The 25,012-nt window shown below is 39.2% G+C and overlaps 1 protein-coding gene across 1 annotated transcript in view; it reads right to left on the bottom strand.

Moving 5' to 3' along the window:
* The window catches only part of LOC112807784 (uncharacterized), a 30,107-nt gene extending 7,530 nt beyond the window's left edge, over positions 1–22,577 (bottom strand). Inside the window, exons 1-5 of the mRNA XM_073878981.1 lie at positions 22,419–22,577; positions 19,509–19,571; positions 9,257–9,383; positions 8,902–8,997; positions 491–604 (exon numbers count right to left, since the gene is read on the bottom strand). Of these exons, the coding sequence (XP_073735082.1) occupies positions 491–604; positions 8,902–8,997; positions 9,257–9,383; positions 19,509–19,571; positions 22,419–22,487 (469 nt within the window). The 5' untranslated portion in view covers positions 22,488–22,577. The remainder of the gene's footprint in view (positions 1–490; positions 605–8,901; positions 8,998–9,256; positions 9,384–19,508; positions 19,572–22,418) is intronic.
* Positions 22,578–25,012: the final 2,435 nt, after the last annotated feature.

The raw sequence follows: 25,012 nt of genomic DNA, 5'->3' as shown, positions 1-25,012 counted from the left end.
CCAGGGTCCTGGGATCGAGCCCCACGTTGGGCTCCCTGCTGGGCAGGGGGCCTGCTTCTCCTTCTCCCTCTCCCCACTGCTCCCCCTGCTTGTGCTCTCTGTCAAATAAGTAAATAAAATCTTAAAAATAAGAATCTACACGTTTATAACCCAACATGTGCATTTAGAAATTCCTTGTAGTATTTTCTGAATATAAAGGTTCTCTCACTCATCAAGAGGCACAGTTAATGAATTAAGTAATGATCCAATACCCATTATATATTATACGACAAAATAAAGATATGCTGTCTTTGAAGAAATTATAATCCAGTAATAGCTTCTTCATTCAACATCCATACACTATCAGGAATCAGATTACATACTAGATAATGTAAATCAAAGCAAGGAAGGAACATTTTACGAAAGCTGAGCTTAAATTTAAAAAATGTGCTTAAAAACAAAGACAATGCTGTTAACAATAGGAAAAGTTAACAGGAAAAGTAACCATTACCATACGCCAAGCACTGCTCCATGTACTTTTCATGTATTAATTCACAAGAATCCCCAAGTATGTTAGGAATGAAATGTGGACTTGTATGGCAGGAAAGCATATCTGTGGGCAATCCTAGGAATAAGGAGTAAATGGGAGTTTAGCACCAGTTCTGTGCCACAGAGATGAGATGTAGTCATATTTAAGGGTCACTGGAGCACCTGGGTGGCTGTTGGTTAAGTGTCCGACTCTTGGGATTCAGCTCAGGTTGTGATCTCACGGCTATGAGATTGAGCCCCGCTTAGGGCTCCATGCTCAGCAGAGTCTGCTTGAGATTCTCTCTCTCCCTCTTCTGCTGCACCCCCCCCACTCATGTGTGTTTGCTCTTAATAAATAAATAAATCTTAAAAAAAAGGTAAAAAAATATTAAGGATCATTAAATGAGAAAAACATAAATTTGCTAATTACATATTGGGGAAAACACAACTCAAGATATTAACATGATAAATTAGACGGTTTGTGTGGCAAAGTGTAAGTGCATTTAGGAATTAGAACAAAGAGTAAAACAGAATGCCCAAGTGTTTTGGGTGGTATCAGTGCAAAGTGAGAATATGAAAAGAATTTTTTTTAATTTATTTATTTGCCAGAGAGAGAGAGAGAGAGAGAGAGAGAGAGAGAGAGAGAGAGAAAGCATAGCAGGGGAAGCAGCAGGCAGAGTGAGAAGCAGGCTCCCTGCTGAGCAAGGAGCCTAATGTGGGACTCGATCCCAGGACCCTGGGATCACCTGAGCCGAAGGCAGATGCTTAACCAACTGAGCCGCCCAGGAGACGCTATAAAAAGAATTTTTTAAAGTTTACAAAAATAAAACAATAGTGATCTAACACTAGTAAGAAAAGAAGACAGAAAAATAAAATGATACTAAGACAGTTACAAGAGAAGACTCATAAAAGGTAACAAATGAAGCGGGTAAAATTTATGATTTGTGAATGCTAATTGTGATATTACTTCTTGCCACATTGAAGGGGGGATATCCTGTATATTCTGTATATGGGCAGGTATATAACACTGAACGTCAAGTGGGTAAAAGATGCTAAAAATATAACATGTAGTTAGCAGAATAAATGAATACCTATTATCTTAGCTATAGCAAGGTATTATTATATTTTGAAGATCCAATTTGACACTTTGCACTTTAACAGGTAAATGTAGTCTGTTTCCATTTATGATTACTGAAAAAAATTCAAGTCGTCTCTCACATTTTAGTTGGCACTTTGTATTTGTCACAATTTTACTACCGATTCTATTGTACTTTTCTTCCTTCTTTTTGAAATAATTTCGTATCTTTTCCATTTTTTCTTCTTTACAACTTTAGAAGTTATACACACCTGTTTCTCAGCTTTAGGTGGCTATCCATCACATCATACCATGAATATTTAACTTAAAATCTGGAGGAATTCAGTATCTTACACCTCTTTTTCTGAAGAACAGAAGCATCAAACTCAATTTGATCACCTCTCACCTCATTTATATGCAGTTATTGCTTTGTGTACATGGTTTTTTAGCCCTACACATTAGCATCATATCACTTTATATACCTATTGTTCAGATTTACCTCTATCTCTTGTCATCTCTTACCACTTACCACTCCTTCTCTCACCTCAAGCATTCTTTTGGGTTTCATTTTCTCTTTTCCTGTAGTATTTCCATTAGAATTTTACAATGAAATTACATAATTAAAGGTATGGCTTCTATAATTTATTTCATTACCAACCCAAATTTTATGATCCACTCTGACACGAACTCTCCTGTTGACTAAACCCCAGTTAGTGTCCTCTGAGCCCTATTCTCAACTAGGCCTTGACTAGGTCTTCCAGGTCTATCCGGGCTGAGCTCAGTTTTAGCAAGAATCTTTTAAGTCGGTCTAGTGACAATCCCCTCACCCTTGATATCTGATCAAGTTCCTTATACCCCGCCCCTGATGTATTAGTGCCTGGTCTGCATGCAGCAGGAATCCCCCTACAGTTGATGTTTCTCTTAGTAATCTTCTATCCAGTGATTCCCCCGACTCTGCAAGTCCCTAGCTGTCGTAGCAGTATTTGGAGTTGAGTTCAGCTTTACTGAAACTTCTCACCTATTCCAACAGCTACTGAATAAAATCTTTATCACTGTTAGCTGGTGGCTGGCTTTATTTCTCATTGAAACAGCATGAGCTCAGTCGACTGCTGGAAGAGAAATACGAGTAAAGAGATAAACCCTCTATGACACAGGCTTGGATGGGCAGGCCAAAGCTGAAAAAGGAGCACAAGACACTGAGGAAATTCTCCTCACATGACAGACCCAAGAACTAGGGAACAGTATCAAATACAGCCACACATTAAGTAACTGGAGTCCCAAGAAAAAGGATGAAATACATCAAACCACACATTTAGGTAACCAAGAAAAATACCCGGTAAACCCCCCAAAAACAAATCAAAGGTAAACCTGGAAACATCAGAATTGAACAGCTGAAAACCAAAGATGAAAAGAAAATCTTGAAGGCAATAAGAGAAAACAGAATATAAATACAGAAGAACAAAGATTTAAAAATCAGAGGAGGAAGTAAGTATGTAACCCAGAAGACAGTGAAGTGAATCAAGTATGGACAGAAAAGAGCGTCGATCCAGATTTCCATAACTAGAAAAAACATCCTGCACAAATGAAGACCTGTAGGCAGAAAGAACTGCTGCCTTGTGGGGTTTGAAGTAAAATACCACATAGAAAGGGAGGGAGGAACTGAAGTGTATTGTCATAACACTGCACAGCCTCATATAAAACAGTATGACGTCGTTTGAAATCAGACTGTGATAAACTGAAGATACCGTATTCCATAGGGCAACCACTTAGGTGGTTAAAATATTCCCGTTAAAAAATAAGGTTTCCACATTAGTTAAAAAAGATGCAACCATGTTATCTGTAGGAAATCCACTCTAAATATAAACAGATTAAAAGTAAAAAGGTGGCAAAAGATATACCATGTAGACATTACAAAAAAGCTGAAGGGACTATTTATGCTTTTTCTTTTTTTGCCTCCAGGACTTCTGACTATAAACTGTAGATTCCCATGACTAGCCATCCCACCTCAGATTTGATAATTCACTAGAACAGCTCACAAAACCCAGAAAAACAATTTACTTATATATTACCAGTTTATTATAAAGGATTCCACTCTAGAACAGCCAAATAGTAGAGATATATAGGCAAAGTTTGGGGATGTGTGTGGTGTGTGGAACTCCCGTGCCCTCTCTTGGGCACACCACTCAAAGCTCCCCTCAGTCTATTGTTTAGAGGCTCTTATGGAGGTTTCATTACCTAGGCTCGATTGATTAAATCCCTGGCCACTGCTGGTGGCCACCCCCAGGACTTAAGTGATCTAGCAGCCCCCAGCCACCAAGTTACCTCAGTATACAAAAGACACTCTTTTCACGCCAGGGAATCCAAGGGTTTTCGGAACTGTGTGCCAGGAATCACGGGCAAAGATTAAAAAAAAAAAAAAAATTTTTTTTTTTTTTTTTTGCTATATTATAGTCTCTCTCACTACTAAAAACTGCAACAGACCATTTTTTTTTAAACGAAATTCAAATTTTGCAGCATGGCCTAGAACTTCAAGATCAAGCTTATGCTGATGTCTCCAGCTGTATTTCATGCCGTTGCTCACTGTGCTTGCCATGCTAGAAACACACTAGCCATCTTGCTATTGACTGAATGAGTCTAGTGTGTTCCCACCCAGGGCCTTCCTGCCTCTCTCAGGAATGCTCTTCTCTCAGGTCTTTGCTGTCGAGATTTTTCATATAATTTAGGTTCTTTTCAAATATAATCTTGAAGAGGCTCCCTTGGTCACTTGGCTGAAACAGTCCACTTATCCCCCATCACATCATCTCATCTTCCTGTCTTTAAAACCCTTCACAGCATTCAGCATGACCTGAAATTGTAAGATTAATTTATTCGCATCCTTTCTTCCTCTGTGGTCCTTACCTCTACACCTCCCTCCTGAATCTAAGCTCCACAAAAGCAGAGTGCTTGACTTTCTTATTCATTGACGTATCCCGAGGTTTTAGGAGGGCATCAGTTAAATGTTGGTTAAAAGTATACATGTCCCGAAAGCCTATTTTTAGCAAGGCACTGTGTATTTATATCCTGCCTCATCTAATGCTCACAAATATTGTGACAAAGGTCTTATTATCTAAATTTACAATGAGGAAACAGGCTCAAAAAGGTTAAGTGACTTGTCTAAGACAATAAATGGTTTAGCTAGGATTTGTGGACTAGCTGTATTAATATCAAAGTAGGCTTCAGAACAAAAAAGTTCTACTAGAAATAAAGACATCATCATAAAGGAGTCAATTCATCAAGAGGACATAAAGATCCTAATATTTATTCACTTAATAATTCTTTAAATTGATAAAGCAAAAACCAACAGAACCGAAAGGAGAAATAACCACAAAATTATAGCTGCAGACTTCCAACACTGCCTCTCATTGTTTCACTGACAAAGCTTTTGGGGATATTTTCCCATTAGCCCTATGATTTTCAGTACACTATTTTATATGGAGCAGTGATTTTTTTTTTTTTTTTTTTAGGAATACACACATCATGTTATAACAATTCACTCTATTTGTATTCCTTCTTTCTTCTCCATTTATTTTTGGCTTCCTCTTATCTATATAGATACGTAGCCTTTCTGTGTTGCCCAGATTTGCAACTGGTACACTCTCTTCTATCATGTAGCTCCCACATGTGCTTTAAAATTAGTTCTTTGGGGGCACCAGGGTGGCACAGTCGGTTGACTGTCTGACTCTTGGTTTTGGCTCTCGTCGTGATCTCAGGGTTGTGAGATCAGGCCTTTCATCAGCCTCCACGCTCAGCGTGGGGTCTGCTTATTTCTCTCTCCCTCTTCCCACCATGCTCACTCTCTCTCAGATAAATCTTTAAAAAAATTAAAAAACAAAATTAGTTCTTCAGTTAAATTCAGAGCCCACTACCAGCCTTTTCGCCATCTTTTTTTTATGTCATTCCTTGGTTACCTGATATTCATTCTCTAGTAGAGGCTTCTAGGAACAAAGACCCTAGAGTTCTTGTCTATTCAGAAAAGATGTGCTATCCTTGTTAAAGAATATCTTAACTGGGCATAATATTCTCAATGTGACACCTTGAGGATTTTGTAGAAACTGCTCTTCTGACTCTTAGCTACAGATTTTACTGTGGAAAAGTCTGAGGCTATTTGGACTTTCTCTTTTATTGGCCAGTTGTCAAAATGATTGTTTTTTGAAATCTAGTGCCTTTATTAGAATATATCCTAATGTTGACGAGGACTGACTGGCTCTTTTATGTAGATTCAATCATATATCTCTTCCCCCACAAAAAGTGTTCTTGAAATATTTTAAATATTCTACTTCTTTTCCTTTCTATTTTGGGGAATGAATTCTCTGTATGGTATGTTTGTGAACTCTCTTTTTAATGTCATCTTCAAAATTTATTTCATTTTCTTCTTGCTTACATTTCTTTCTGAACAGAATTTTGACAGTACCTATTCTTCCTTGGGATTCCTCCAATTTGCCTTCTTTATTGTGATTATATTTTCTGTTCTCTTTTCTGAATTTGACACCCACCATGTGTTTGCTACTATTCCCTCATTAATATCTTTCTTAAATTCTTGTAACACAGAGATAATTAATTCAATTAGTTCACCCTTTGGAAATTCATGGTTTAATATTTGGTCACATTATTTATCTACTTTATGACTACTCTGATCAGATAACAATTCTATCACCAACTAGCTTTCTTCCGATCTTTTTCACCCCCTTTTTCTTTCAATAGTTTTTTATGCATTTTGTGCTGGTTCCTTTTCCATTACTTGGGCTCAAAGGATGTGAGCTTTTTAAGGAACAGCACACTGCAAAAGGATTACTTGGGAGAGGGAACAGAGTCATGTCTTAGGCTAGTGAGATAATTCATTATGAACAAGTGTTTTGCACATGTGCTGGTCTCAGTTTATAGATCAACCAGGATGTGCCTTCCTTCCTCGCCAGAGTAGCTTCGGCAAGGGCTTGCTCTCCTGGTAATAACTGAGTCAGGTCACTGGGGCTGGTGTTGCTGCAGCTCCAAATTGAGGAAAACCAAGTGTTGAGCTGACTTCACAGAAACTACAAGCCCAAGAGGCTGAACTGGGCCCATGGAGGCTCCGATTTCCCCAGCATCTGCCTAGACAAACTGCTGCAATCCAGAAAAGAGAGGGAGTTAAAACTCTACAGAACAGTTTCATCTCACGAGAGAGGAACAAGACAAAAGATACTATGCTTTTCCCTTCCACCCTCTGACATGCTGCTCCGGCACACACCGGTTCACATTAAGACTCAGAAAAGGTGCTGGTACTCTGAGCAATCAGAGGTGCTAATGACAGAGCTATAGATAATGAGGTAATCACCCCCTGGAGCCATCCCTTCCTTCTAATCAGCCTTAACCCCCCACCCCCGCTTCTCTCATTTTTGTAGAAGGTCTGTACATCCTGACCAACGGTTATCAAGTACGTTTTTGCTTCAAATTCTCTGTCCTAGGAGTACCCACTAAGATAGCATATAAGATTATTTCTACACATTTAGGTGTCTGTTAAGTGGTTTTCCCTCATGTACAGTCTCTCTTACACCGTCACAGAAACAGAGAAAATAGTTCAGAAACTGAAAAATACAGTTTGTGCTTCTACACTTTACTACGTCTGCTTTGCAGAACCAAACTGTCACGAAGGGAACTCAGGCATCTAGTTCACGGCACTGTTGTTCATCAAAGTTTTAGGTTTCATGCCTCAGAGGACGTACTCTGTTCATGAAAAGTGCGCTGCCAGTCCCGGTGAGCATCAGAAATGCTTTTGTTTTCTACCCACCTGCTGATATATACACTCTTTGATCCTTTCATCAGCTTTGCTGCATTTACACTTGTACTTATTTGGGATTTCAGATATCCACTGGTGTCATATAATGAAGCTTGTCTTGCTCACTTTCCTTAATGCTTCTGGATGATTTGTGGGCAGAGAAAGAAAATGCTGACTTTATATATTCTTCTCAAGAAGTTCATTTTGTCTTTGCAAACTGTCTTAACTTGGCTACAGGACACCACATTTTCTGTTTCCACCTTAACCCCAAACTGCTTCTTCTCTCTTTGCTGAGTCTTCTCATTTTCATGACTTCTGAACCTTCAGACCTCTCAAATCTGTTCACTCTTAACTTTAAGGAGAGGTGGTTACCTGATCCCTTAGCCTCAAATACTAAATTTAAAAACGTTAAATACTACAATAAGTTGATAATTTCCAAATAAATATCTCCAACCTGGGGTCTTCCCTAAATTACCTCTGCTCATACAGCCAAATACTTACTTATTCCCCTGTAAACCTGTGTATTTTATAATCACCTGAAATTTGGTATGTGCAATCTAAACTCCTAATGACCGCTCTAAAACCGTTTCTTTCCAGTATCCCGCATCTTGGGAACTGGTCCCCATTCATCTGACTGCTCTGGATGAAATCCTTGGAGTTGTTCTTGACTGCTTTCTTTCTCTCACATTCCTTATCCAACTCAAAGCAGATCTTAGAGGTCCTATCTTCAAAACAGATCCAGAAGCCAATCACTTTTAATCTTCTTCACCACTTCCAACCAAGGGTAAGCAATTATCACCTTTTCATAGACTGAAATACCATCCTGATGGTCTAACTTTCATTCCTCTGCCCCAATAGTATTTTCTTTGCCCAGCAGCCAGAGAGAAAATTTAAAAGATAAATAAGCATGTCACTTATATTAGATAAAATTATACAAATGGCTTCTCACTTCACTCAGAATAAAATCAAAGTCTTTATCATACCCCAAATGGCCCTACGTAATTTGAGCTCCATTACCTCTACAATGCCAACTCTTACCACTTTCTGCTCACTCCTCTCCCCGAATCCACACTGATACTTATGTATCCTCAAAAACACAAAGTACATTCCTGACTTGGTGGACTGACATTTAGTGTCACCTCTGCCATCAAGACTCCCCATGATGTTCACCCTCATTTCATTCAAGTTGATATCCTCAAAATGCCTTCCTGAACTTCCTTTTCTCAAGTATTACATTTCACTATTTTCAATCTATAACTTCCTTGCTATTTTATTGACATATTATGTGTACAGTATGTGTACGTATGTGCTCTTGTTTATTTCTTATCTTTCCCTATCGGAACGTAAGCTCCACGAGGTCAGGAACAAATTTAGTTCGCTGATGTGTTTCAGCACCTAAAACCTGAGTGAGGCACAGCAGGTCCTCAGTATTTGTTTAATGTGAAAATGAACATATAAACAAACACTTGAGATTAAAAACAACTCATACCATGTCACCTGGTGTCCATCTGCTTAATACGTACTAACTCACCTGGGTAGCTCTGGCTTGGGGACTCTTCCTCTAGTATCCATGGCTGCTCTCCTTGCTCCAACTTCAAGATCACTTCTGGTTTAGGGATGCAACACCCTGTAATTGGGAAAAGACATGGGAATTGGGCTAGGCTCATAGGATTCAGGGCCCTTGAAGAAGACAGAAAATGAATCTTCAGGGGCCAATTACAACGTTTCATTGAAGAAGAAAACATTCTTTATTGGTGTTTCAATAATCCTTCTGCTTAATACTTGAATCTCAAGCCTAAGTATCATTAAACTCAACAAAGCTTCTACAGGTGTCAAACCAAGAAAGGAAGTGCACACTAGGAGTCTACATGGAAAACAATCCCTACCCACTGAGACAAGGTGGCTGTAGTTCTCCAGCATCACATCCCTGTACAGGATCCTCTGAGCAGGGCCCAGATGCTGCCACTCCTCCTGGGTAAAGCCCACAGTCACATCCTCAAATGAGAAGGATCCCTGAAACAGCACATTTGTGTTCAAATGTAAGTAATCACAATTGGAAGACATGGAAAAGCTGTCGGAGAATTGTTATGGAGTTTACTGTTCACAATTAGAAAATGTGTTCTGGCACATCTACTTTTGTACTTGGTTGGAGGAGAAAGCATGATAGACATTCCTCACCACTGTGATAAGTTACTGATGTCCCATCATGTGCCTACATGCCATAAAGAACTCTCCAACCTTGAGAATCTGAAAACCAATAAAACCAGGTCACTGTTCTCAAGGAGCATATAATCTGACAAACAGAAACATTAAGCATCCAACTACCATGTAGCATACCATTCTACTACAGTAAAAACATGTGCAAAGTAGAGTGAGGTTACAGAGGGGAGAAAAGTTCTATTCCTGCTATTAGGGTGGGTTTCACTGATAACAGAGTATCATTCATGAACCTGGGGCAACAGCATAACCACGTACACATCTAAAATATGTAGTTAAGGGGCGCCTGGGTGGCTCAGTCGTTAAGCGTCTGCCTTCGACTCAGGTCATGATCCCAGGGTCCTGGATCAAGCCCCGCATCGGGCTCCCTGCTCCACAGGAAGCCAGCTTCTCCCTCTCCCACTGCCCCTGCTTGTGTTCCCTCTCTCGCTGTCTCTCTCTCTCTCTGTCAAATAAATAAATAAAATCTTTAAAAAAATAAAATAAAATAAAATATGTAGTTAAGGGGTGCCTGGGTGGCTCAGGCAGTTAAGTGTCTGCCTTCGGCTCAGGTCATGATCTCAGAGTCCTGGGATCGAGCCCCACATCAGGCTCCCTGCTCAGCAGGGAGTCTGCTTCTCCCTCTCCCGCTCCTGCTGTCTGTGTGTGCTCTCTGTGTCAAATACATAAAATCTTTTAAAAAAAATATGTAGTTAAAGGAGTAAGTGAACACAGAGGAAAGTACTGTTGGGACTATGTTCACATAAAGAACTATAGTAGTCTTTAGGGAATATGTTATTGAGTAATTCTGGACATAACTCCTGTAGGATAGGGGTATCCAAAATGGTTGGTTACTGTTCCATCTAGGAAACCTTTTTTTATAAATAGTAAACTTATAATGTCAATCTATATATTAAATTGCTTTGTTATTATTATTTTTCCTAAGTCACTTTTATTTTTTTCAACTGAATAAACTTGGCATGTAACATTGTGTAACTCTGATATGCTTATATAATGATTGCCAATGTAGCTATATTTATCACATTATATATTATAGTACAATATTACTATCTATATCCATTTCACTGTATGTTAGGTTTCTTCACTCTTCTTTTTATGGATTAAAATAAACCTAGGGAGACACCTGAATATTTTCTTCCCATAACTGAACAGACTGTCTTGTACAGTTCCTAGGTTTTATACTACCCACTTATGAGATGACCACTGTGGAAAATATTGCAAGCAGACACAGAGACATACCATTCTCAGGTTATCAAACCAAACAGCTAATCAATACTCATGCCATATAGTAAAAATTTGTTAATAGGAAAAAGAATAGACTATTATCCAGAAATGTATAAAGTATTATTGAGAAAAAAAACAAAGAATACCTAAATAAATAAAGAAATGTACTATATTCATGGTTTGGACAATATTACAAAAAATTTCATTTCTCCACAAATCGGCCTATAAATTCAAGACAATCAGAATTAAAATCTTAGCAGATATTTTTGTGGAAAATGGTAAGTTGATTCTCAAACTTACATAGAAACTTAAATGGCCAAGAATAACCAAAGCCATCTTGGAGAACAGAATGAATAAACTCACACTAATTATGGTAGGCAGAATCTCAGATTAACTCCAATGGATCCAACCTTGATATAAACTCCTCTGAAGTGGAAGAGACTTAAGTCCCTGTGATTATGTTACATTTTATGGCAAAATAGATTTTGCAAGTATAATTAATATCCCTTAATCAGCTGACTTCGGTCTAAAAAGGAGACTGACTTGGGTGGGCCTGACCTAATCATGTGAGTCTTTTAAAGAACGTAAAATATCAGAGAATCTTCTACTGACCTCAAAGAAGCAGCAAGCTACTGTGAGTTCTACAGCTGTGCAGAAATAATTTCTGCCACATATGTATAAATGGGAACCCAACCAAGCCCTAGATAAGGAGAGCCAGGCAACACCTTGACTGCAGCTTTAATGCCTAAGAGAACCTAGCTAACCTAGTCCTAGACACCTGATCCACAAAAACTGTGAGATAATAAATTTATGTGATTCTTACCTGTAAAATTGGAGGGAACTTATTATGAAGTAGAAAATTGATGTACTAGTGTATATAAAGATTTATTCTGAAGTTAGAGTAATTTAACAGAGCGTGCTATCAGTAAAAGAATAAACTGAAAGATCAATGGAACTAAATTTATAGTCTAGGAACTGGACATGCATGGACACCTGGTTTATAAAAAAAAGTGTTATATTAGGGCAGTGAGAAAAGGACATTAAAAAAAACAATTTTGATTTCAATCTCACATATGTGAAAATCAAGTCCAGATGGATTATAGGTTAAAATGTGATCAGTAAAACTTCCAGAAAATAACACAAAAAACTATCCTCATAATCTGTAGACAAGCAAAAAAATTTTAAGCAAGACACCAAAAGTACTAACCATAAAGGAAAAGAATGAAATAAATTGCATTACATTAAAATTAAGAACTTCTACTAATCAAAAGGAAACCATTAATTAAAAAAAAGCAAATCAGGGGCGCCTGGGTGGCTCAGTTAGTTAAGCGTCTGCCTTCGGCTCAGGTCATGATCCCAGGGTCCTGGGATCAAGCCCCGCATCAGGCTCCCTGCTCCTTGGGGAGCCTGCTTCTCCCTCTCCCTTTGTCTGCTACTCCCCCTGCTTGTGCTCTCTCGCTCTCTGTCAAATAAGTAAATAAAATCTTAAAAATAAAATAAAATAAATAAAGTAAATCAGCAGGAAATTTTGGCAACATACTGAAATGATAAGGAGATTATATCCAGAATATATAAAATACTTCTAAAATCAATATGAACAACACAATCTAATGGAAAAATGCGAAAAGGACCTAACAATGACTTCAAAGAGAAAAGATCCATGGCCAATAAACACGGTAAAAGGTGCTCAACCTAAACAGTCAACCACTGGATGAAAGGTCACTGGGAATAAGAACGTTCACAGTCTCCAAGTTTCACCTGACAGATTATTAGTTTACGAAAAGAGAAAAGAAAATCTACTCTTCAAGTGGAGGTATCTGGTGGTATTACCGATAATGCTACAGTCAGACCATATAAAAAGCATACAACAGGGGCACCTGCGTGGCTCAGTCAGTTAAGCATCTGCCTTCTGCTCGGGTCATGATCCCGGAGTCTCGGGATCAAGCCCCGCATCAGGCTCCCTGCTCAACAGGGAGTCTGCTTCTACCTCTCCCTCTCACCCTGATCGCACTCTCTCTCAAATAAATAAATTAAAAATAAACAAATAAATAAGTATACAATAAATGAGCCTAATAAAAATGTATATTCTGAATCTAATCATGAGGAAAAACAGATCAGTCAACACAGACATGGGGGCATTCTACAATCATGATTCTCAACATGGCTGCACACTGCCAGGTGTTACCCCCAGAGTTTCTGACCTAACTGGTATGGAGTGTAGTCTCAGTACAGGAATATTCAAAGAGTTTCAGATGATTCTAAAGCACAGTTAAGTACAAGAAAACTATTTAACAAGACATGTGACCAGGACTTAAAAAAAAAAAGTCCATAATATGAAAGAATACAAGGGCATGATCTTTAATTGGATCCTAAACCCAATAAAGTTTAAAGGACACTTTGGGCGCAGATAGGGGTAGATCACAAATAAAGAAAATATGTGAGGAAAATGCATGTATTTCTTTAACATTGTAAAATACAAAAGCTGAAGTAAAAATATTTAGGCATGAAGTTATAACAAAAAATGAACAAAACCTACATAAAGAAAACTATGAAAGTGCTCAGGCCATGATCCCAGGGTCCTGCGATCGAGTCCCACATCGGGCTCCCTGCTCCGCGGGAAGCCTGCTTCTCCCTCTCCTACTCCCCCTGCTTGTGTTCCTGCTCTTGCTATGTCTCTCTCTGTCAAATAAGTAAGTAAAATCTTTAAAAACAACAACAACAACAAAAACTACATTTAAAGAAACTGAAAGCTAGCTCATGTTCTCACATAGGAAATGTTAGCATCAAGATTTTGATTCATAAATTAATAGAGCAATTTAATGCAGTCTCAAAAAATACCACCAAGCTTCTAACCTGAAATAAGGCAAGTTGACTATATATTTGAACTGGAAGGAAAGCAAGGTCAGCCAAGAAAAACCTGAAAAAAAGAGCAATGAGGAGAGCTAATCTACCAGACAGTACCAGACATAAACATAAAACTGCTATAAATAAAATAACTTGGTAGAGACACTTTATAAATAGAAAGACGTATCAATGGAAACAGACTAAAATGCATCTGAAACTTAGTAAATGATAATGACAGTTTCATAAAGTAGGAAAAAGAATCTTTCACTAAGAGTGGTAGGATAATTTAATAGGTTAAGAAAGACAAAACAGGATCCATTCTCATCTATACATCAGGACAACTGCAGATGGATCGGTTAAGCTTAAATGTAAAAAAAAAAGGGGCGGCTATGTAAGTACTAGAAGAAAACATGGGTGAGTTCCCCCATAACTTAGAAAGAATAAAACTTTCCTAACCATAACTAAAAATCCAGATGCAGAGCCCACAAAGCTCAGTCAGTAGAGCATCAGAATTTTTTAAAAATCCAGATGCAATAAAATAAAGTACTGACAAGATTTGACCACATAAAATTATAAAACAAAAAACCAAACAAATCCTCTGCAGAATTAAATAAAACCCAAAGAAAAGTGACAAGAAAAATGACAACCCAGAAGTATTTGCAACTTACATGACAAAGAAAGGGTTGGTACCCCTATAGAAAGAGTTCCTAAAAAGGAAAAAACCAATAATCCTCTAAATATGGACAAGAACTGTGAAGAAATAACTCACAGGAAGAGAAATACAAATGGCACTAAACTTATAAAATCAAGCTTACCCTTTAAAAAGCAAAATGTAAATAAAAATTATACTGAACCATTTCACTCCTATTGGACTGGCAGAAATCCAAGTTTAACAGCACACATACTTAATTTGTTATAGGCATAAAAGCATCCTCATATCCTGTTCAGAATGCAAAGTGATTAACTAACATGAAGTGAAATATGGCAATGGTTAGCTAAATTACATGATTTTACCATTTAACCCAGAAATCCCAATTCTGGGAACCAACCACAAGGGCACACTGGCCAAAGAAAGAGGTGTAGGAACAAGGCTATATCACTATTTATATTTGCAAAAAAAACTAAAAACAACCCAAATATTGATTACTAAGGAACTAGTTGAATGTGTTATGGTATACTCACACCATGGAGTGCTAAGCTACTGGAAAAAGAACTGAGGAATATCTCCATGTAGCACTACAGCGTGAACTCCATAATATATTAAGTGACAAAACAAAGTTTAAGTTAGGGGCACCTGGGTGCCTCAGATGGTTAAGTGTCTGCCTTCGGCTCAGGTCATGATCTCTAGGTCCTGGGATCAAGCCCCATATCTGGCTCCCAGCTCAGCGGGGAGTCTGCTTCTCCCTCTCCCTCTCCCCCTGCTCATGTTCTCTCTCTCTGTCTCAAATGAATAAAATCTTTAAAAAAAACAAAGTTTAAGTGAGAAAATCAAGTACAATATGGGACACACAAAGATCTACATATAGGCCTGCTTATATTAACAGTAACAAAATGACAGGGCACTTGGGTGGCTCAGTCGTTAGGTGTCTGCCTTCGGCTCAGGTCATGATCCCAGGGTCCTGGGATCGAGCCCCGCATCGGGCTCCCTGTTCAGCGGGAAGCCTGCTTCTCCCTCTCCCACTCCCCCTGCTTGTGTTCCCTCTCTCGCTGTGTCTCTCTCTGTCAAATCTTAAAAAAAAAACCAAAATGAGAATCACTATATTGCACATCTAAAGTTAATATAAAATTGTATGTTAACTAACTGGAATTAAAATAAAAACTTAAAAAAAATGGTCACCCACATTGGGTAAGAGAAGGAGTAAGATGGGGGACAGAGATGGAACCAGACTGATCTGTGCATATGCTTTGCTTTATATTCACAGTCCATCCTCAGAAACATTTAAATATTTTTTATCCTTATCGGAAAATAATTATCAAAATGAAAACAAAACTCTAAAAACAAAGAGCAAATGAAACAAATGAATCATATTGTGTCTCAATTTGATGCTATACCTCAGAGAGGAAATACCTCCTGAGTTAAGACACAGGAATATGACTATGTATCACAACGGGAATATACCCAAGGATAAAAGAACTAAAACAAAAACTAAAAAAACACCAAAAAACAAAACAAAAAGAAAAAGCCCAAATAAAAACAAAAACCATGGAAAAAAGATTCACAAATCTGATGACATCAAAATGTAAAACTTTCATATGACCAATGATACCACGAAGTGAAAAAAATAAGACAAACCCTGGAGAAGACATTTACAATGAATAGAAGAAAGATTACTATACAAAACTCATAAGGGATATTTATAAATTAATAAGAAATACAGAACAAAATTAACAGAAAAATAAGTAAAAATATACAAAATACATAAATCAACATTTCACAGAAAAAAAGTGAAAGGCCCAATCTTATCCATAATCAGAGAAATATAAATCAAAACCATGAGGTTTCCATCATCCATCAGACTGGCCATAATTTTGAAATAACAGTATCAACTGTCAACAAGGAGACAAAGAAAAGCTGTCCTATCATAGAACAGCTGGTGAGAGTCATATGGTCACTTAGACCAATTTGGCACTACCAAGTGACACTGGAAGTCCTTCGTCTTTATGACCCAACATATTAATCATGTGTGTACACTACGGAATACTTGGAATGCTTGCTCCTATACAGGGAGAGAAAATGTAAAAGATGGTCACTGAAGATATATACGTAATAATGATAAACGGAAATGACATAAGAAGAAATGGACAACTAAAATGTATGCTGTCATAACAGAATATTAAAAGGAATCAAGTATTAACCAATTTGGATAGATCTTAAATGCAATATTAAATTTTAAACAAAGGGGCACCTGGGTGGCTCAGTCAGTTAAGCATCCAGCCCTTAATTTTGGCTCAGGTTATGATTTCAGGGTCGTGAGATCGAGCCCCACGTTGGCCTCTGTGCTCAGCAAGAAATCTGCTTGAGATTCTCTCTTCTTCTCCCTGCCACTCCCACTTGTGTGCACTCTCTCTCAAATAAATAAATCTTAAAAAAAAAAAAAAAAAAACAGCCAAGGGGCACCTGGGTAGCTCAGTCGTTAAGTGTCTGCCTTCGGCTCAGGTCATGATCCCAGGGTCCTGGGATCAAGCCCCACACTGGGCTCCCTGCTCAGCGGGAAGCCTTCTCCCTCTCCCACTCCCCCTGCTTGTATTCCCTCTCGCTGTGTCTCTGTCAAATAAATAAATAAAATCATTAAAAAAAAATAGCCAAAACAATCTTGACAAATTTGTCAAAAAGAATTTGTTCAGGAGAACAAACTGGAGAACTCACATGTCCTGACCTCAAACTTTCTACAAAGCTACAGTATCAAAACGGAAGTGGCATGATATTATACATACAGAGCAAATGAACAGAACTGAGAGTCCAGAAATAAACCCATATATCTATGGTCAAATGATGTTCAATAAGGGTGCCAAGATGATTCAATGGGAGAAAAAAATGGTCTCTTCAACAGAAGGTATTGGAATTGGATATCCATATGCCAATGAATGAAAATGGACCCCTTCCTCATATCATATACAAAAATTAACTCAAAATAAATCAAAGACCTAAATGTAAGAGCTAGAAACTCGAACACTCTTAGAAAAAAACAGGAGTGAATCTTCATGATCTTAGACTGACAGCGGATTCTTAGATATGACATCAAAAGCAAACAGAACAAAGGAAAAGAGATTAAACAGACTTTACCAAATTAAAACCTTTTGTGAATCAAAGGCTATACTTTCAAGAGAAGGAAAAGAGACAACTCACAGAATGGGAAGAAATATTTGAAAATCATGTATCTGATAAAAATCTAGTACCCAAAATACTCTTACAATAAATCCAATTTAAAAATGGGCCAAGGATTTGAATGGACATGTCTGCAAAGCAGATATACAAATATCCAACAAGCACATGAAAAGGTACTCATTAGTAATTAGGGAAAAGCAAATCAAGACCACAATGAGATACTACTTCACACCCACTAGGATGGCAATAATAAAAAGATAATCATTGTCAATAATGAGGAGAAACGAACTCTCATACATTGTTGGTGGAAATATAAAATTGTGCAGGCACTGTGAAAAATGGTTCGGCTGTTCCTCAGTAAGTTAAAACTACAACTAAGGCATGATCCAGCATTTTCACTTCTCAGTAAATACCCAGAAGAACCAAAGACATGTATTCCAGCAAAACTTGCACATGAATGTTCAGAGCAGCACTATTCACAGTAGTGGTAAAGCAGAAACAAGCCAAATGTCTGTTAGCCAGTAAGTGGAAACACAGAATGTGGTCCATCCGTACAGCGGAATATTCTTCAGCAATAAAAAAGGAATGAAACCTTGGTAAAAAGGTACAAACATTCAACTGTAAAATGAAGGTCTGAGGATCTAATGTATAACATGGTGACTATAGTTGATATCACTGTATTGTACAAATAAAATTTGCTGAGAGCAGAACTTAAATGTTCTCACCAAAAAAAAAAAAAAAACAAAACCGAAGAAATAAAGAAATATGTGAGGGGATGGATGTGTTAGATTAGATGTGAGGAGTCCTCTCACAATGTATACAAATACCAAAATCATCACGATGTTCACTACGTATCTTACAGTTTTGTCAAATATACCTTAATAAAGCTGGAAAAGAAAAACAACGAAGTCTGTAACATGTTCCAATACGGATGAAGTTTAAAAACATTATACTAAGTGAAGGAAGACACACACAAAAAAATACATACTGTATGATTATACGCATATAAAAGATCGAGAAGAAGCAAGTCCATACTGACAAAGTAGATTAGTAGTTGTCAGGGTCTGGGAATTTTGGAGTTATTTTAAGGGCACGCAGTCAATTTATTCTATAGAAGTTCTAGGTTTTATCAAGGGAAAACAAAAACAAACCAAGACCATGGGAAAGTGGTCTACATGGGCTTCAGTAATAGTCTCCTAAAAAGCCTCATTAACTGGGTTCTGCTTGGTACTCTGTTTTTTGCTTCCACTGAAGGATAATTATAGGCTTTTAGTTCATGGTTTGCCATAAGAAGGTTATCATTTATATAAACAGAAACAAAAGTTTTATTCAGCTCTTGATGCCAGAAAGTCTTTAGGTTCCAAAAGAAATCGGGATGCTCCACGCACGTGTTTTTTTTTCTCCCAGGGGCACGAGGGGAGTCGTGGCTAAAAGGTCAGAAATAGGGGCGCCTGGGTGGCTCAGTCGTTAAGCATCTGCCTTCGGCTCAGGTCATGATCCCAGGGTCCTGGGATCGAGCCCCGCATCGGGCTCCCTGCTCAGCGGGAAGCCTGCTTCTCCTTCTCCCACTCCCCCTGCTTGTGTTCCCTCTCTTGCTGTGTCTCTCTCTGTGAAATAAAATCTTTAAAAAATAAAAATAAAAAAAAATTTTTTTAAATTTAAAAAAAGGTCAGAAATATTTGCAAGTTAAGTCTGATAACCATCTAACTTCATAGGATCTGTGTGTGTATGTGTGTGTCTATCTCCTTGCCAACTCTGCCCTATTGATCTGCTAATCCAACGCTACTAGTCTATAGACCTCAGTATCACCTGCAACCTTGTTCAAAATGAAAATTCTCAGGCCCCATCCTATGGTTTAAAACACTTCCCAGTTTTGATCTGATACACACTAAAATTTGAGAACCACTGTGTCATGCTGTTCCCATCAGGTTCATTTTATCTATTTCTACTTTCCTACTTCAAATATGAATCATTATCCTCATAAGATCCATTGTAAAACAAAGCAGAAAATGACTTCAACAACTCACATAGGATTTGTTCATATTTTGCTGGTCTCTCTTGGAAAACTGTAGAAATTTCTGAAGGCAGAGCTGGGATAGAAAAAGAGGAATGAAGTCATTAGAGGTACAGACTGTCTTGCAGTTCCTGGACTTGCCTTCTTAAAAAGCTGCAAACATCACCTGGGTGAAATGCCTCTCTGCCTCCTGCCCCTTTTCGCCTTGCAGAAGGGGCAGGAAATAACACATGATAAAGCACCCACATGACCACGTATGACTATGATTTGGCCATGCAGAGCTAGGGTGTGCAATTTTTCACTGGGTGTATGGAACTGTTGTCTAGGACATTTTTAAACAAAGTCTGTACCCCTCTGTTCTGTTTCGAAGTAATTTTAAAAATGAGAAAATTGGTTAAGCAAATTACAATACGTTAAATGAAGGAACACTAAACCTTCAGCAGAGGTTGTACAACAAAAGTTGTTACATGTACATTTCCTTGTTTACTTCTCAAGTTAGAGAACACAACCAAAGCTACCAAAAAAAGGATGGAGGCACTTTCAGGTAACGGTACTTTTTAATTGTTTTTTCTCATTTTATTTTAAAGATTATTTATTTATTTATTTGACAGAGAGAGAGAGAGCCGGTGAGAGGAAACACATGCAGGGGGAGTGGGAGAGGGAGAAGCAGGCTCCCCGCCGAACAGGGAGCCCAATGTGGGGCTCGATCCCAGGACCCTGGGATCATGACCTGAGCCGAAGGCAGATGCTTAATGACAGAGCCACCCAGGCGCCCCTTTTTAATTGTTTTTTTTTAAAGCATGTGCAGATTCTCAAATGGCTGTCTTTTAAGGAATGTGTTTTACCAGTGATGATGTGGTCAGCATGGACTGGGGTGGGAGACTCAACACTTCCTCTGGGTTCTGCCCCAACACAAAGCCAGAGAAATTCACTTACACTCTCAGCACCAATTTCTCCTCAACTTTCAAGAAGAAAAATAAACAACTCTTCTTGTATTGCTGTCCTATAAAGAACTCATCAGCACATCTTTTAAAATGCCAGATTCACTGTGTGAGAAGAGCTCAGAATCTGGGAAAAGCGAAAAATAAAGAGTGGGGGCTGAACTGGGATTGTTGAGACAAAACTGCCTCACATCTACTTTTAAGGCCCTTTCCCACAATCCCTGGAATGCCTCCAGTGAAGTTCTATTTTCCACGTCACCTACCCGTCCTTCACTCCCTCCCGCCCAGCTGCCCTGGTCCCGGCTTCCCTCCATTAGGCAGCCTCGGAGCTTCTGAATGTGGCAACATTTTCAAATCTCATTCGTTCTGAACAGGCTGTGAAAACCTAGGATCTGCTCCTCTCTGGGAAATACACTGCCTCTGCTCAAAATTCACTCAAGAGGTGCCTGGGGGGTTCGGTCGGTTAAGCGACCAACTCAATCTCAACTCAGGTCTTGATCTCAGGGTCACGAGCTGAAGCCCCGCACTGAGCCTACTTTAAAAAGAAAGAAAGAAAAAAAAAAAACAAACCCTCAAATAGTGGGATGGTTCTCTCCACCTAACATTATGTATTTAGAGACTCCTCCTTCTTACTTTGCTTTTCTAACGTAGATGAAAAATGTGCCTGAGGGGCAAATTCATTTTTACTGGAATTGTCACCCAGGCCCACAGTTCAATATTCCATAGACTCTCAGGTCAGACCTTCCATAAACTCAAACCAAGGCTGCTGAGAACTGTTACAAACCTAACTCAGATACAATTATACTGTCTCTATCAAAGGCTCTAAAGACATCTAGAAATCCCAGAAAAAAAAATACTACATGGTTAAGATTCAATCGTTCAAATGCCGATCATTCACATGATAATTCACATGCCGAATTATTTCCGCTAAGTACTGTGCCCAAGACACCAAGCTGCAAAGAACATGACATTTGGAGAAACAACTAAAATTGCCTTGGGGCGCCTGGGTGGCTCAGATGGTTAAGCATCTGCCTTAGGCTCAGGTCATGATCTCAGGGGCCTGGAATCCAAAGCTGCATCAGGCTCCCTGCTCGGTGCAGAGCCTGCTTCTCCCTCTCCCCCTGCCATTCCCTCCGCTTGTGCTCTCTGGCTCTATCTCTCTGTCCAATAAATAAATAAAATTTAAAAAATAAAAATTAAAAAGATAAACAAAACTGTCTTCTGATGGGGCGCCTGGCTGGCTCAGTCGGTTACGGGCTGCCTTCAGTTCAGGTCATGATCTTGCGGTGCTGGAATCGAGTCCTTAGGTAGGGCTCCCTACTCAGCGGGGAGTCTGATTCTCCCTCTCCCTCTGCCCCTCACCCCGTTCATGCGCCCTCCCTCATCTCTCAAATAAATAAAATCTTTAAAAAATAAAATTGAAAAATATAATAAAATAAAATTGCCTTCTAGTTTATCTGCTAGTGTTGTGACACAGGGTATAACATTCCTCTCCATCTCGGTTTTCTAATTTGTTACAGCAGAGAGAGCTATACCGACCTAAGTGAGAGGTTGTGAGCATAAAGTAACCAGTGATAAGAAATAGTCTAACAACAGCGGCTAATATTTACTGCTAGGCACTGAGCTACAGAATTTAATCCTCTAAACAACCCCATGAGGCAGGTGTTATTAATATCGTCAGTTTTACAGACGTAAAGCCTCACGTAGGTTAACGTTCCCAGAGGATACTTTTATACACTGTTCAGCCCCACAGAAATCAAAGCACCCGCTCAACTCCGGCCGCTCTACGACCGAGCGCACCCACCGCGCATGCGCAACGCGCGCTCCTCCCGCGGCCGCACAAACCCCGGCGCGGGATCCACGCGGAGTCCGCATCCTCCCCCGGGGGCCGAGTCCCCGCCTCCCTGCCTCCCAAGCCGATTCCTCCCAATAGAGATTCTCCGGTCCCGTGGTCCCTCCACCCGGCCGACGCCTCCTCGTACCCAATCTCTCGGGTAGACTAGCCGAGGGTCCCGCCGGGGTCCGCGAGCCTCTTCCCTACTGCCAGGCATCGCCGCCCCCGCCCGCTTCCTGGACCCCCGCAGGGACCCTCTCGTATCTTCCCAACCCTCTGGTCTCGCCCACCCTCCCACTCGGGCCGCGCCAAACTCCCAAAGCGGCATGCAGACCTCCAGAGTCCTGAACGTTCCGGACCGTCTCCCACAGTAGGCCGGAAGACCTAGGAGCGCCTGCGAGGTACTGCGCATGCGCAGGAGGAGCCGCAGAAGACCAGCTCCCTTGACCACGTGCGGCGGGCTCACAAACTTCCGGACTTCAGATCCCATAAGCCTGCTCGCCCAGGACTTCCGAGAATTTCGGAAACGTTGTTTCTTTACCAATTCAGATTGTGGCATGGGGTTGTCGCTTCTGTAGGCAGCCCTGAATTTTTTCAGTACCTCAAAGAAATAGTCTCACAACCAGTGTGCCTTTTTGAACGCCAAGCGACCAAAGGAGGCAAAAATGTAAATCAATGTGCGTTATGAATATAAGTAGGGTACCTTACGTATATACTAGAAAGCAAAACGAATTAGATACTAGGAAACGCTAGCAATAAAATAAAAATAATACAGTTTCAAAGTAAACAATAGATAAAATAATAGCATCTCAGCAGCGAAGAAGATAAGCAACTAGGACTTTCAAATGTCAAATAAAAATAAATCCAGACTTAGGTAAGGAGAAACTTTTTTCAGAAAGACTTGCAATCGGAACAAGGCTCTGATTTCAGGATCTGAAAGCATCTCAAAATCAAATAGAAAAAGGCTTCTCTGGGGCGCCTGGCTTGCTCATTTGGGGGAGTTTGTGACTCTTGATCTCAGGGTTGTGAGTTTGAGCCCGATGTTGGGTGTAGAGATTACTTAAATAACTAAATAAACTTTAAAAAGACTTTTCTTTTAGAGGGAGGAGTAAGATGGGTCAGCAGGTACTTTTGAGAGGAAACTAGGCAAGTGAGTGGGGGAGGTGAACAAAATGCATGATGGGGTAGTCTGATGTGAAATGTTCCCACTGTGGTCAGTGGAGCTGTTCAGGGTGCTTGCTCAGACCTGGGGACAAAACAAAATTCAGGAGCTTGTGAAAGGAAGCAAAGCCTGACCAAAGTTTAGTCAAGGTAAGTCAGTGTGAACCTGACCTATAAAAAAATTCTAAAAGGCATCCTTTAGCATGAAAAGGAAGGCATTAGACATTAGATAGTAACTTGAAGCCATATTAAGAAATAAAGAATACCAGTAAAGATAACTACATAGGTAAATGTAAAAAAAACAGTATCATGTATTTTTTTAGTAACTCCTCTGTTTCTCGTGTAAGGTAAAAGATAAATGCACCAATGATTAAGTATAAAACAATGTTCATACCAAGAAACACATAAATTACCAAAACTGAAGAAGAAATAGAAAACCTCAACAGATTCATAACAAATAGAAATTGAATGAGAAATGAATAACCCCAACAAAGAAGAGCCTACTATCAGATGGCTTTACTAGTGAATGCAACCAAATATTTAAAAGAATACTTAACATCAATCCTTTCCCAACTCTCCCACAAAATAATGAAGGAGAGAACACTTCACTCGTTCTATGATGCCAGCATTCTCCGTATTCAAAACAAAGACATCAAAAAGAAAAACTACAGGTGAAAATTATCAGTATAGTTATAAAATCCTCAACAAAATACTAGCAAACACACACACACACACACACACACACACACACACACACACACACTCTCTCTCTCTCTCTACTAGCCATGATATATGAATTAGGTTAAGGTTTAAGATACAAGATCAATACTGAAAAATCACTTGTGTTTCTATACAGCAGCAATGAATAATCTGAAAAGGAAATTAGGAAATTCCATTTCCAAAGGCATACAAAAGAATAAAATACCTAGGAATAATCTTAAGAAGGAGATAAAGAAATTATACACTGAAATCTGTAAAACATTGCTGAAAGAATTGAAGTAGACTGAAATAAATGGAAAGACATTCCATGTTCATGCCATGGAAGACATAATGTTGTTAAGATGGCAATATTACTCAATCTACAGATTCAATGCACTATCCATCAAAATTCCAACAGCCATTTTGAAGAAATGAAAAAACCAATCCTCAAATTCGTAAGGAAATATGAAGCATCTCAAATAGCCAAAGCAATGTTGAAAACAAAGTTGAATGACTCACACCACATGGTTTCTAAACCTACTACACAGCTACATAAAAGAGAACAGTGTGGTGCTGCTTTAAGGATACACCTACAGAATAATGAATAGAGGGCGCGCTGGTGGCTCACTTGGTTGGGCGGCTGCCTTCGGCTCAGGTCATGATGCTGGAGTGCTAGGATCGAGTCCCACATCGGGCTCCCTGCTCGGCAGGGAGTCTGCTTCTCCCTCTGACCTTCCCACCTCTCATGTGCTCTCTCTTTCAAATAAATAAAATAATATAAAAAAAAGAATAATGAATAGAATTGAAGGTCCAGAAATAACCACATACCTCCATGGCCAATTCATTTTTGACAGCATGTATTGGCAAATAAAGACAAAAATG

This window comes from Callorhinus ursinus, unplaced genomic scaffold (assembly GCF_003265705.2).
Source record: "Callorhinus ursinus isolate GAN/ISIS: 27379988/994484 unplaced genomic scaffold, GSC_fseal_2.0 scaffold32, whole genome shotgun sequence".
NCBI lineage: Eukaryota > Metazoa > Chordata > Mammalia > Carnivora > Otariidae > Callorhinus > Callorhinus ursinus.
Note: the sequence above shows the minus strand (reverse complement) of the source record. Positions and strands in the feature narration are given on the sequence as shown.